At 34.2% G+C, this 14090-nt stretch overlaps 1 protein-coding gene across 1 annotated transcript; it reads right to left on the bottom strand.

Annotated features, from left to right (window-relative positions):
• Positions 1 to 690: 690 nt before the first annotated feature.
• On the bottom strand, positions 691 to 10161 carry LOC125876022 (putative clathrin assembly protein At5g35200). Its single transcript, XM_049557117.1, has 16 exons — positions 9917 to 10161; positions 8396 to 8512; positions 8240 to 8309; positions 8038 to 8135; positions 4632 to 4773; positions 4439 to 4539; positions 3937 to 4020; positions 3773 to 3823; positions 3619 to 3684; positions 3464 to 3529; positions 3272 to 3352; positions 3099 to 3176; positions 2697 to 2855; positions 2532 to 2607; positions 2310 to 2428; positions 691 to 1373 (listed from the first exon to the last, which is right to left on the bottom strand). The coding sequence occupies exons 2-16, from the start codon at positions 8492 to 8494 to the stop codon at positions 990 to 992; spliced, it is 1674 nt and encodes a 557-aa protein (XP_049413074.1). The 5' UTR covers positions 8495 to 8512; positions 9917 to 10161; the 3' UTR covers positions 691 to 989.
• Between the last annotated feature and the right edge of the window lie 3929 nt (positions 10162 to 14090).

Raw genomic sequence — 14090 nt, forward strand, 5'->3', positions numbered from 1 at the left:
ATATGACCAAAACATAAAAATCATTGACTCATCAACGACTTACCCAAAAGATAACAGGTAGGTCAAACTGTCGTTTGGCCATATAATTTATTATTATTTTAACTTTTTGTTGTAAGTAGTGTGTCCCACATTTGTCCATTTTGGTCATCTCAAAAGAAGTGGCACTTTGTACATTTTTGTTTGAAAAAATGACCCTTTTGGCTTCGAATTCTCGTTTATAGGCCTTCAACAAGGAAAATAAGGAGACAGGGTGTGAGAATTTTTTTCGAGGATTTCCTTAAAGAGGAACCTCGTGTAAATACAACGAAATAAGGTAATGATCCAATTCATGAAGAGTCCCTAACTATATCAAAAGGTCATCTCAAAAGAAGTGGCGCTTTGCGCATTTTTGTTTGAAAAAATGACCCTTTTGGCTTTGAATTCTCGTTTATAGAGCTTCCAACAAGAAAAATAAGGAGACGGGGTGTGAGAAAGCTTTTCGAGGATTTCCTTAAAGAGGAACCTCGCGTAAATACCACGAAATAAGGTAATGATCCAATTCATGAAGATTCCGTAACTATATCAAAGGATCAACTCAAAATGCTTCACATTCTAATATTGGTTAAGTACAAATGTTACAACTGCATTGCCTTGCAAAATGCATAATAACAATAGGAAGATTACTAAAAAAATCCTAATAAAAATGGAGAGTATACAAAAAGACCAGATTTCATATCCAAACGATGTACAAATCATTAAACAAATTTGTTTCACAATACATCTGGTGTTCCAACAATCACAAATCTTACAAAAAAGAAAATTGATAGAATTTGAGTCGAGAATTATTGAGCGCCCCCACGATGTTTGCAAATAATGAATGAACCAAGAAAAGCTACCTAGATATTTAACAAAATAATTCTTTTCCTACCCCGTGAATCGATACATATCTAATCTTCCGAGTATCAAAATCAATAGCTGAATATAGCAACATGTTCTCTCTGGATTTTTGTTCAAATGAGGCCAGTATAAGGATTATAAGCGGTTTGTACATGCATACCGGGGCCGTATGGATTGGCAGCTGCTCCATAAGGGTTGGCAAAGGGATTTGCAGTCTGTTGTTGTTGGGGAGTCGTCATCATCATGTGGTGTTGTTGTTGTTGCTGCTGCTGTTGTTGTAACATGAAAGCCTGTTGCTGGTTGGCCATGGCTGCCATCTGCACATTTGTTGGGGCAGCCACCATGTTGGAGCGATAGAACGGGTCATATCCTACATTCTGCATCATGGGAGCCACCGCTGGTGCAGGTTCCCATGGATTATAGCTCACATTTTGGTTGGTTTGTCTCATTGCATCATCATACAAACTATCTAGCGTAAGTTTGTCGAGTCCTCCACCCTAGATTTTTACAAAAGTAGGAAGCGTCAGTATAAGTATGGCTCTTTATACATGTGAAGAAGAATGTGCACCGGTGCATCTAACTCTTCTGCATGTAGATCCAAGATATAAACTTGAAAGGTTCAACCTGTAAATTCTTAGCATTGTACTTATGAAATATCGTGTTGAGACTTGATATTTATCAAATTGTTACATGTATATCTGGAATTCACAGTTTTGTGGCGCTATGGCTGTGCAACATCAGCCTTTCACCAAGTCTGGGATCCTATTCTTCGTTCTTCTCGTTTTCAAGTATATTTCTTGTCAAAACTAAGTTGTTCAGACAGGTGCGGGTGTCTGATACGGGTGTGGATCTAGAGATCGGATCCTTCGTGATCTAAATTTTAAGATTCGAGGGGACGGATCCAAGCACGGATACGGTGCGGGAAATTCAGCTTTAAAAAATCCAAATATCTAAAAATAGAGTTATGCGTCTAAATTATGAGGCATAGGTAAAACTCACAAGGTATTCCGAGATCAAGAGGAAATCCCAAGGAGAAAAAAGAAAAAGAAATGACATTGAAATTGCTACATACAAGTTATTCCACTTTCTTAAATTTCACCTTAGCTTTGTTTTGATTATAGAAATCATAAGTATTTGTCCCGGATTTCTCCATCGATTTTGGTCAAAGTACCCAAAGTCAATTGATCAAATCCGGTACGGATCCCACACCCACGTCGTCTTGACATGGGTGCGGCACCAAAACTGAAGAGTCTCTGGGTTCAGTTGAACCTATTGTACGAAGGTTGCATCCACCTCTACTTGCAGGCATTACATTAGCCCCCAAATTAGAGATGGTGAGATTATAATCTTGTCTCTTACAACACGATTCATTCAATTTTCTAATCAATGGGCACCGATTAAAAGCAGCAAAACGAGAAAGATGTGTAATTTACCAGTTTACTAGCAGTAGTGGCACTCTCATTCGAGCTGGGAGCTTCCACAAGAGCCAGTTCCCAGCCTGAAGTTCCATTAGTAAGATTTGAACCAGTTGAAGTTGGTGGGTAGGTAGAGCCTGTGATAGCACCAAGAGTCAGAATATCCATCTTGGGGACGAGGGCTTGGGTGAGTTGCGAACATTTCTAGGTATCTGGTGCTATTGAGTTTGAAACACTTACCAACTGGTATGATAGCTAAAGCCAAGGAATTCTTCTCATCTAGTTCTGCAGCAGCCGGAGAAGGATCGTCCATAGACTACAGACAACAAATATAAGGCTTCAAATATCCAATCATAGAGTTAAATACAATAAGGCTACAGATGAGATGTGTCTTGAAACTATTACCAAAAGATCAGCAGGTTCTGCTGGAGGAGCTTCCGTTTTAACAGGTTCCGGCTTTGGTTCAGGTTCCTTTTCAGGTTCAGGTGGAGGGGGAGAACGAGAGCCAGCATCTTTGACCTCTGGGTCCTTTTTGTACTCAATAGCTAAAATAACTTTGGGTTCCTGGATGTCGAAACAAGTTGCATTAAAATTTCAAATCTAATTGGAGTAAAACACACTTGTTCATATCAAATTCAAATCTAATGGCTACCATTATCAAAAAAGTATTTTTGCATGCTTGGAGAGCTTCTCATATGAAGGGGCTTGTTAAATATTATTAAATAAATAAAAGTATGTCATCTATTCATTTAATAGCTCCATCCAGAGATAATTGACGTTTTATCAAGGTGTGAGGAGATTTCTTACCGAATCTTTCCGCACTGTAGAAGCTCGTGGTGCATCTCTCACATACTCCTCCATAGCTTGTAAAAATGATGCAGGGGGCTTGATTATAAATAGAACATAAAAAGGATTAGAGAGACATTTACAATGGCGATTAGAAAAGATTGCATATATTTCCCAGAAAAGTTATCTCATACCTGCTCAATTTTAATAAATTTCTGGCCACGTCCCGCGTCAATATTTTTACATATTTCGTAAAACTCTGAAAGTGCTTCAGCCTAAAAATAAATGGAGATGCATCAGGGAATGTATCTAAATTCCTAAAGCAACAGTCTCTCGACTGTTATGATGTATTAACTGGCGTTGCAAATAATGTGTCAGGATGATACCTGCTGACCAGCCCTGCGGTATATGTCCAGAGACCTAAGAGCATCATTCCGTTGCATCTCAAAGAACTGTTGAGAAAATAACTCAGTTAACCTTAATTAATTATTACTGAGGAGAAATAAGACTATCTATAATATAGCCAAAAGAAAAGCCTAACCTTGTCAACTAAATTAACTGTACCATCACTGATAGCATTGTAGATTTTAATGCTTTCTGTAGCGACCTATCAAAATAATAATAAGCTATCAGACAGTGAGAAAATAAAACACGCAAATCGTTTCTAATAAATCTTTGAAGAACAGATTACTTACCATTGAAAGTGCTAACTGAATCACAAAATTGTGAGCAGATGCCCCTTGTGGCTGCATGAAAGTTTCATGATCATAAATTTGAGCACAAAAGCATATGCCATCTGAATAAAGGACATATTGTCAATGTAGCAACTATATTGAACTGATTATGAAGATAAACGTACCTGACAGCCATTAATACGATACAGAAGTTGTTGTAAGGCTGGTAACTGTTCAAGCAATTCCGGCGTGTCCAAATCTTTAGTTCTCTGCATTAAAAAACACAAGGGAATTCCAACATTTAATGTTACACCTAAAGATAAGAAGATTGATAAGGAAAGTAAGCGGGTCCTTGCAATATAATAACAATTGTTGCACAAAAACAAAATAATATCCACACACAAAGGTGTCGCCAAGAGGATGGCCTAGTATGGGAGTAACAAACTGAAGATCCCAAGTTTGAATCCCTACTGAAACACTTGGTGCGGCTGTTCCAACCTTGGAAGGAGAATAACCTTAGCAACCTGACTTGTGGGCTAGACAAGGGTATCCGGTCGATTCGTAGAGGGGCACATAAGTTGGCCTGAACAACCGATATATTACACATGCACAAACACACACACATATATGCAACAGAACTCCTTTAAACTAACTATTGGAAGAGATTAAAAAGAGTGTTTCTCTCACCGGCCGATCCGTCTCCACATCATAATTCAGAACTCGAAAACATTCCAGCCTCTCCTCAAGGAACAAGGCATATGAACGCACCCAAGCAGAGTAATCCCATGCTGCAGAGTTCATCAGAGCAATTATCAATATTGAAGGAGATCACTATGGTCAACTTCCTGTAAGCAAGAAAAAAGGTTGATAATATGCATACCATTTGGACTAGAGTCATCTTTGAAATGAGCCATGTTAAGCATGCGATTTCTGCTGCGGCCATAGTTAATAAGTTCCTCATGGAATGTGGGGTCCACCTCTCTTAAAGCACGGTGAATGACAATCAATGTTTTTAGAGCAACCTGTGAACCGACGACAGTGAAAAATGAATCAGTTAACGGGGGCGAATTTGGAATGTAATTTTATGGTGCACGTGAACCTATAGTCTTTCCACAAAACTAGGTACTTTATGTATATATTTTCTAAAATTGATCTAATATTATCTGTTGGCACCTATGCTACAAAAAGGCTTAATGGTGCACTTAGTTGGAAGCTAAGTTATTCACCTAAAGGACTAAGGATTAATTCCCACTTTAAGCATTTTTTCCTCCTTTCTTTAAAAGTACACCATGTTCTAGAAATCCTAGATTTGCCTCGGCCAGTAAAGGTGCTTTATGCGTCACCTGTGGAGAGGATATAAGTGATGATTATCAGGAAATCAAGGTTACTTGAAGCGCAATCAGTTTCTATGTTTGACGCGTTAATGTGAAACCAAGATAATGAAAACAAAGCAAAATGAGTCTTAAAACATTCAAACTAACACTTGATTATCAACATTAGGTCTTAGGCCTAACTCACACCTCAAAAGCGAGCTCAAAGGGAGGAGGATTGCCCAAGCCTTATAAGGAGTCTACCCATCTCATTAACCACCAATGTGGGACATTTGTCATTCTTTAACAGTTTTCACCAATGAAATTAAGGTCAGTGGCTATGATGTGTCAGTAGACCAAAATAGCTAAGTACACAGCACAAAAACTGTTGTCTATTTGTCTCATATTATGCTCAACATAAGCTCCTAATATATTGGATCTCAACATGAACAAGAGGGAGACAATAGAGATCTTCATGGGGTCTCCATAGGACCTTAGTCACATCAATGTTCTTTGAATAGTGATGCTGTGCTGTAATTGTAAGTCGTCGTATACTTTAGAAACTTCACCCTGGACCTTAGTCATGTCAATGTCTCTCAAAGTAGCTCCTTCAGATGTAAAACAACTCTAAAGGGCTAAAGTTCACCAACTTGAGTTTCTCTTCCTTTTCTTTTTTTAATTTATACCACCTTGATGCCCCAACTTGGGTTACACCAATTTGAGTTCATTTGAAACTTAGACCAACAGTCTACCATGATGGTGCCTTAGACCAACCAAGATTCTACAATAATAGCTCTCAGCTATATGGCAGTTAAAACGTGATCAACTTCTATAAAAGCCAGTTACCAGCTGAAGTTCTGGTAATCAAATGACATACAAGAAAAAAGTACTAAATCAAAAAGTGAGAACCTATGTTGCACAGAATCTTCAAAATCCTTGCCACACCCATGTCGACACGAAATGGGTGTGTGTGGGATCCACCGGATTTGGTCAATTTGTCTTGGGTGCTTTGACTACATCTATGACCGGAAGTATAGATTGATTGGGTATTTGATTTGATTTTGTAGGCCTAGGTTTACACATATGGTTAAACGAAGTATGAGACTGCTATGCTATTTCACAAGGTATCCTATGAATAAAATATCAGGTATTGATAAAAAAAAGAAAATTATTAGCTTTAGTTCAATACCACCTTTAATTAATCAAAATAAATACTTTATATGTCACAATATACATTTATTGATTGTATCAGTACCAGTATCCACTCGGATCTATACCACCGCAAAAGTTAAGTGATGAAGATTCCAACCTCTAGATTCGCACCCATATCTACCGGCACCCGAGTCCGAGCAACATAGGTGAGAACCATCTCATGATCCACAAAGTTGCATTACTGCTGGCGTTGCTCGATTGTGACATGGATACAGTAATGCTGCAAGATCAATGCTAGGATCTTAGACTGATAGACCCCTTTGGGTCCCTTCTGAACAAAGGAGAGAAAATTTTTACGTTTTCCTTAAGAACAATGGACTGACAGCCCAACCATAGATGAAGTATACCTTTAGCTTTGTGGTCTAGCCCAATGGGATAGTGCGTACTAATCCTAGCTCACCCAACCATTAAAATAGAAAGCAATTATTCTTAAAGGGAAGTTGTTGCTCTGAACGTGGTACTTATGTGGATCTTTTTCACTTCAGTCCAACAATGGAAACCTGAAAGCTAATGAAACTGGGGACTGATACCCCATTCAATGTATTCAATTTTTGGCTTGCATAATTTGGCACAATTAATGTAATAACATGGCATTTCTGGGACCGTAACTCAGTTAGCCAAAATAGCAAGCTTACAGGCTTGGCAACTACACAAAAATTACCTCCCATTTTATGACCCCTCACAAAATAAGACAGAGAAGAAACATCAATTGAATAGCTATCTTGAAGTGTTCACAAATAAAGCCGTCTGAGAATGTTAACTCAGAAATTAGAGAAACCATCCTATCCGTGAAGAATGTGAACGTAGTTGGTCTTTATTAAAAATAATGCAAAGCTAGTTAAAATTATAAAGAGCAAAAGGCAATAGATGAGTAGTGAAAAATAAACAAAATCGAAACTCTTACCCAAAGGAAGGATTTTATTTTTTTTACCCCTCCCTAGGAACTCCACTTTCTTGCTCTTGACTCGAACATATAACCTTAAGGTTGGAGGTGGAGGGTGCTTACCAGCTGAGCAATGCCCTCTTGTCATTAAAGAAGGATAAAACGAGGGATTTAATATTCTTTTACATTAACGGAAGGATTGCTCGAGGGATTCAATTAACTTTCCAGGAAGAACATAGTGAGTTTGGTTTTTCCAAAACCAAAAAAGAAGAGTTATTTTTTCGTGACACTGGGATGAGAGTTCCATAGCACCCCCTAATTTTTCATGTTCACCGTTAGAATCTTAATGGTAATGTGTGCTTGTGGAAAAGAAGAAACGCTAAACTAAGAGATCTTTGCCAAATCAGCATTTCGAGAACTAATATTGTTTGATAGGTATGGGACAAACTTCTCAAGAATTTACCTTTCATGAAAAGGTGCTACTGAATCGAATTCATTACGCTTCTCAGGTATAGAAACTATAAGCAGTATGAGGCAATATATCAGCTAGGTAAAGTTAACAAAATGAATACTCTCTCTTCCCTTAATGGAGGAATTGTTTGAGAGATTAAACTTGTTTTCCCTAAAAAACCTAATTATATTTAATTTTCAGGACTTGTGGGGTGAATAGTAGTTCACAGGGCCCCCTTGTTTCTACGTCGACCTTTAGAATCTTTATGGTAAATTTTCTTTGATTGTAAATAAGAAACAACAATAAAACTAATAGGACTTTCCCAAATCAGTGTTTCGAGAACTACTAGGATTGATTGGTAAAGAAAATGCTTCTCTTAAATTTATCTTTCATGACAAAGATGCTACAGAATTGAATTTATTGTTCATACCGCCCAATTATGTGTCTTTGACAACCTTCTCGCAAGAGCATGAATGCAGTATGCAACATCAGCTCGAGGTCTGGTAGCCGAGATGGCAGAAAAAATGGCTGAAATTGAGAATCGAACAATTCTATCAAGTCCCATTCTGAATGCAATTTATTGCTATAATACGGCAAGTTACATCTCTGTAACACAACGGTCTGATGCTTACCTCTTATGTACTTCTCCTTTGCTGGATGTTCAACATGATTTGTTGCCTTAACTATAGCAATATCCAATTCCTGAAGAACGTTAAGAAAACAGGTATCAGGAGAGAACTCAAAATGGACGTAGAATGAGAACATGTAACAAAACTGAATATCATTACCTTATAGCTACTATTAATTTTAGCTAAACTGACAGTGGTAGTATCCTTGAGTGATCCAAGGGTTTTTCTTAAGCTGTTCTGCGTACCTCCTCCCGACATTTCTCTCTTCACAGCTTCCTGCAGGCAGTGGTGGCTATAATAATCAGCCTACATCAATGAACTCAAATGTACCATAATGAAACATTTCTCCAATCATCTACTCCCTCTGTTTCAAATTGTTTGTCTTTTTTAATCTGTTTCAAAAAGAATGCCACTTATCCTTTTTGGCAACTCTTTATTTCCATCTTTCCACATGGCATGTTCAAAACAACAAGATTAAAAGACATTTTGGTACATTCAACATATCTTTAATTTAAGAACACATAATTCAAAAGTCTTCCTTTTCTTTCTTTAAACTCTATGTCAAATCAAAACCAGACAATCAAATTGAGACGGAGTATGATATAACTCCACAAGAAGTGACAGCATGCTATCCTCTAACGTATCAGATAAGAACCAATTTGAATCCAACACGCTATATCCAAGTCAAATCATCTACATGGTATTCCTTTCACCAGAAGATTCAAACACCATATATCCAAGTCAGTCTAATTTTGGTGAATCTAAATTAAAAATCCAAGAATTGAAAGAAAATTTTGCTCATCATATCTAAAACATAAGAGACCTAGTGAAGTCACAAAGTCACTTGAATTGATCTCTAAAACTTTCTGTAGGTGAAATTCTATCCCAAGAAACAAACGCAAAGTTATGCACCTAGGGATCATCTAATAAGCTCAAGAAGAACAGAACATCGGAAACAACAAAAACATTTTAGTCACCACCATCAAAATTTAGAACCAACAAAAGAATTTATTCCAAGAACCCACAAAGAATCAGGCTGCACATTGACTCAAACACTTCATAATCAAAGATCCAACAAACCCAAAATTCAATCTTTACAAATTTATACCTCTAATGTTCAGCTCAACCAAAAATCCCACTACCAAAAAAAAGGCCAAAAGGGTATCTTCTTACAAACAAATAAAAATAAGAAGGCTAGTCTGTAACACTTCATAATTAAAGATCCAAGAAACCCAAAATTCAATCTTTACACATTCATACCTCAAATGTTCAACTCAACCAAAAAAAAAACCACAACCAGAAAGGCCAAAAGGGTATATTCATACAAACAAATAAAATTCAAAAGGCTAGTCTGAAACACAACTTCATAATCAAAGATCCAACACACTAAAAATTCAATCTTTACACATTGATACTTCAAATGCTCAGCTCAACCAGAAAGGCCAAAAGGGTATCATCATACAAACAAATAAAATTCAAAAGGCTAGTCTGAAACACAACTTCGTAATCAAAGATCCAACACACTAAAAATTCAACCTTTACACATTAATACCTCAAATGTTCAACTCAACCAAAAAGGTATCTTCTTACAAACAAATGACAATCAAAAGACTAGTCTGAAACACAACTTCATAATCAAAGATCCAAGAAACCCAAAATTCAATCTTTACACATTCATACCTCAAATGTTCAGCTCAACCAACAATCCCACAACCAAGAAAGCCAAAAGGGTATCTTCCTATGAACAAAAAAGAATCAAAACAACAGGTTTTAAAAGTTGAAACTCAAGTGAAGCTGAAGAATTTCAGAGAGAAATTTGAGGAGAAAGGCAAAAAGGGCTAGAAGGGTATGGACTCAGAGGGTGTGGGGAGTCTTTTTTGGTGGCCTGCAGAGAAGAAAAGTCTCCAACAATGAATTTGTTTTGGTTGGCGGTCGGCGTCAATTACCATTTATTTTTTTTATTATTATTATAATTATATATATGCATTTTAGGAGTATTAAATTTTGTATATCCACATCTATACGCTGCCTTCTTTTCTCTTTTTTTGTTTGGTTTATTTATACCGTATATATATGTAGTACTAATTACTGTATTCTCTATATATTCTTTACTCTCTTTTTCTATTTTTTTTATTCAGTGCATTGAAGTCTGGTTAATTGAAATTAAAATCTTCAATTAAGATATAATATTATATTCTTTGATGTTATATTCTTTATTAGAATGAGCATTTAATAATCATAGTTTTGAATAAAATTACTAATATAAATATTAGTTTCTTCATATAGGGTTGGGTCAAAAAAATTTAGTTATTAGAGTTTCGAATTTAAAAATGAAAAGAAAAGGTCAAGATGATTCACTTAATCAAGTTAAAATACTGAATGTCACCGATAATTTGATTGAAAAAAAAGTTTGTGCTCACCTTTTTCCTCGTCATTTTTTTCTCTTCGCAATTTTAAAAATCAAGATTTTACTCAAATATTTTATGTTCAAAATTTATTTATCCCATTAATTTAAAGATTTTCTGAATTTTTTTTTTTTTGTGTGATTTGAATTTGACACTACACAACCATCTCATTGTATGTTTTAGTGATGAAAAATTTGCTAAGGTGTTTAGAGCAAAAACTTATTTTAATTAAATCTACAAATATAAAGTCCGTGTTATTATCTTTATATATACTTAATTTTAATAGTTAATTATAACTAAGTCAATTATGTTACATACGTTAGTTCTTTAATTTCTTATTTTGTTCTTATAACAGTTCTATATCTTGTTTGTAAAAATATAGAGAATTACGCAATTTAATTAATATTTAAATTAAACACTTTATTGTTTTTAATCGAGAAGGCAAAGAGAGAATAATTTTAACTCACTTCAATTTATATGTTTCTCATTAAATTATATCAATAAAATTTCGTGTAAACAGTAAATACAACTAAAACATAAATTTTTAATTAGTGTTTTTTGGATAACTCCAATTTGTAATTTTGTATGTAATTTCAATTTATATTTATGGTCAGACATAACTTAAATTTCAAATACAAATTTTCATTTTGAAAATATTTATAGAACAACGTGAACTTATTCTAAATTACTTATAACGATAAGATGATATATTTTTTCATGCATTATTTTCCTGATGAATTTTTTAGTTGGGTTTACTTTTTGTATAAGCGTGAACAATATTTACAATGCGGATTTTATTGTCGGCTCCTCCCTTTCTAGTTTGCATATATTTTATTCTTAATTGTCTTTTTTGACTTATGCATGCTAGCGTTTGAATAAATTTTAAATACATCATTTTTATATAAAGAAAGTTATTGTGAATGACTAGTATGTAAGATGGTGAAACTCTGATATAATCTTACACATGCAAGGACAGTCCTTTAAATAAATTATTGCCTTTAACGAGATTTTATTTAGCTTATCAAACTTCCTCTTCTTCACCAAAAAAAATAATTTGATAAGTAAGATCTTTGATTAATGTACTTGAATAAGGTTAATCAATAGCAATTGCTTGGAACGTTCTCTCTACCTTAATCAAATTGTCGATTCCTAGTTTGGATACTATTTTTTTTAAAGTACTCATAATTTTCATGACCAAACACCTATTAAATATTTGTCACCCTAAAAAATAAATTTAAAAAATCCTTTAAGCCCAAAAAAAATTCTTAAAAAATTTACAATAGCAGTAAAATTCTTCCATTTATTTAACTAGTCGAAAAGTTGTCAGAATACGGAAGCGTACGATAAATAAATGTAAATATTTTTTTATAGTATAGTATTAATTATATTGTAATGATTAAATATGGACCGTTAGATTTGATGATATGAGTTAGAGTGGGACCCAAAAAAGTTTAAGATGTAAAGTAGCTGTCCACAGCTGAGCACATAGACAAATCTTACAACTACATGTGCACTTTAGTGAAACTGACCACATTGTACTAACATGTACCTGCTAATCATCAATCTTGTTTTTTTCCTTTTTTTTAAAAAAAAAGTTGGGGGTGGGGCGGGGCGTGGGGGTGGGGACTCTTTTTCTTGATTTGGTAATTAATATTTGAGTTGTATAATATTGGTCTTGCTATTTTGAGGAGTTTTAACATTTTTATGGATATCCTTGTGCTTCATATGACCACTTTATATTACATTCGATTATACTAGTATTATATTATAAGAGGAAGTTTTAACTGGCTCAATCAAATAGGAGTTGTACGACTTTATGATCAATAGACTATTGTGATGACAGGTTAATTTGAATTATACGACTTTATGACCAATTTAATTTATTAACAATGAACGATTCAAATAGACTATTATGATGTCTAACTTTACTTGTAAAAAGTTCAATTTTAATCCATGAAAATGTATTTTTGATATATTGTACTGATTATTTTTATCACGATGTATGTCAAATAATGTATTTGAAATATCATTTTATTTATGTTATAAGTCTATGTTATATTAGTTGAGTAATGAAACGAGTTTGGAATTGTAAAAATATTGGATTAATTTAGGCGAGTTTGGCTACTCATTGTTTAAACAACTCTTAACTTAGCTCCTTTTGCCATTATATGATGAGTCATTTGTTGATTTTAAGTTATTTATTCAATTTAAATTCTGTCCAATCTATCTATTTTTCACCTGTAATATTTTGATTATTACCATTTCATAATTAGCACATTAGGAATTCACTAAAATGATAGGAATAACATTTAATAGGTATTTGGAAGATTATTTGAGTTGAAGTCTCCCGTCCATTGATTGATCACACGAGTACGCATCCAGTCAGCGCATAGCGAATGAAAAAAGTGTTCATCCTGGATTCTCTTCCTCAAGAAAAATGTCTACCAATTGATCCTCAAAGTCCAACAAAAAATATTTAAAATTGAAATGTAATAAAATATTAATGAAAATTGAAATTATGCTTGAACATAAATTACATATATAAATAAACAATCAATTTTAAGGTCTTTGCTCGTTAAAAATGTATATATATATATATATATATATATATTGAGAGGCAAAGCAGCTAAAAGCAGGGCGCAACTAGAGCTAACCCAAGGTGTCTAACACGTTTCGTCGAAAAATTACGTTATATATATATGTCAAATTCCACATTTAAAGGATATATATTTAAAGTTAGATACCCTTGACAAAAGCTATATCTTTGACGTAGTCGTAATAGGCGTCCTGAAGGAGTTTCAGGTTTCAACCCCAAATAACACAATATTTTTTGTTTTATTTTAATAGTCACACTCCATTATTCTTAGATACCATTAATAAAATTTCTGGCTCCGCCGCTGACTAAAAATATTTGCTTCACGCCCTTAAATTACCAATTCACAAGTAAATTGCGAAGCCATCAGAAATTGATTATCTTTTAATTAATTGAATTCTAAGACATAAAGAACAAAAACTAGAATCCCTTTAATAAAGGAATATTATAATACAAATTTAAGACACTGCATGATTAAATATAAAGTATTAATCTTTATGCTTAGTGGGCAATTAGTGTATTATTCCTTTTCCACAAGTCATTGATCCTCCTTTTTAGACTTACACAACCTAAGGAGAGATCTAAACCAATAATTGAACAATAAACAAATACTAAAAAAAATATTCTAGGTATGAACCACAAGTTTTTATATTATTCTCTATTCAATATTTAGTGTTTGATATCTGCATCAGGATCATATTATATTCGGAAAGTAAAGTACTTTCAAACTAAGAAAACTCCAAATCTGATAGAATTTGAACTTAAAATATTTGATTAATGATGAAAAAGATGTACTTATCATTCCAAACACAACGATGAACCATGAGTTATTTATTTATTTAATTTGGTTTCATAT

The sequence above is a fragment of the Solanum stenotomum genome, chromosome 9 (assembly GCF_019186545.1).
Source record: "Solanum stenotomum isolate F172 chromosome 9, ASM1918654v1, whole genome shotgun sequence".
Lineage (NCBI taxonomy): Eukaryota > Viridiplantae > Streptophyta > Magnoliopsida > Solanales > Solanaceae > Solanum > Solanum stenotomum.

Bases quoted from the DNA above. Each gene is read 5' to 3' on its own strand.
- LOC125876022 (XM_049557117.1), bottom strand. From the start codon at position 8,494: ATGTCGGGAGGAGGTACGCAGAACAGCTTAAGAAAAACCCTTGGATCA. The intron at 4,021-4,438 runs GTGAGAGAAACA...TTTTTAATGCAG, and splicing joins ATGTGGAGACGGATCGGCCG to AGAACTAAAGATTTGGACAC. The intron at 2,608-2,696 runs GTAATAGTTTCA...TGTTGTCTGTAG, and splicing joins CAGAACCTGCTGATCTTTTG to TCTATGGACGATCCTTCTCC.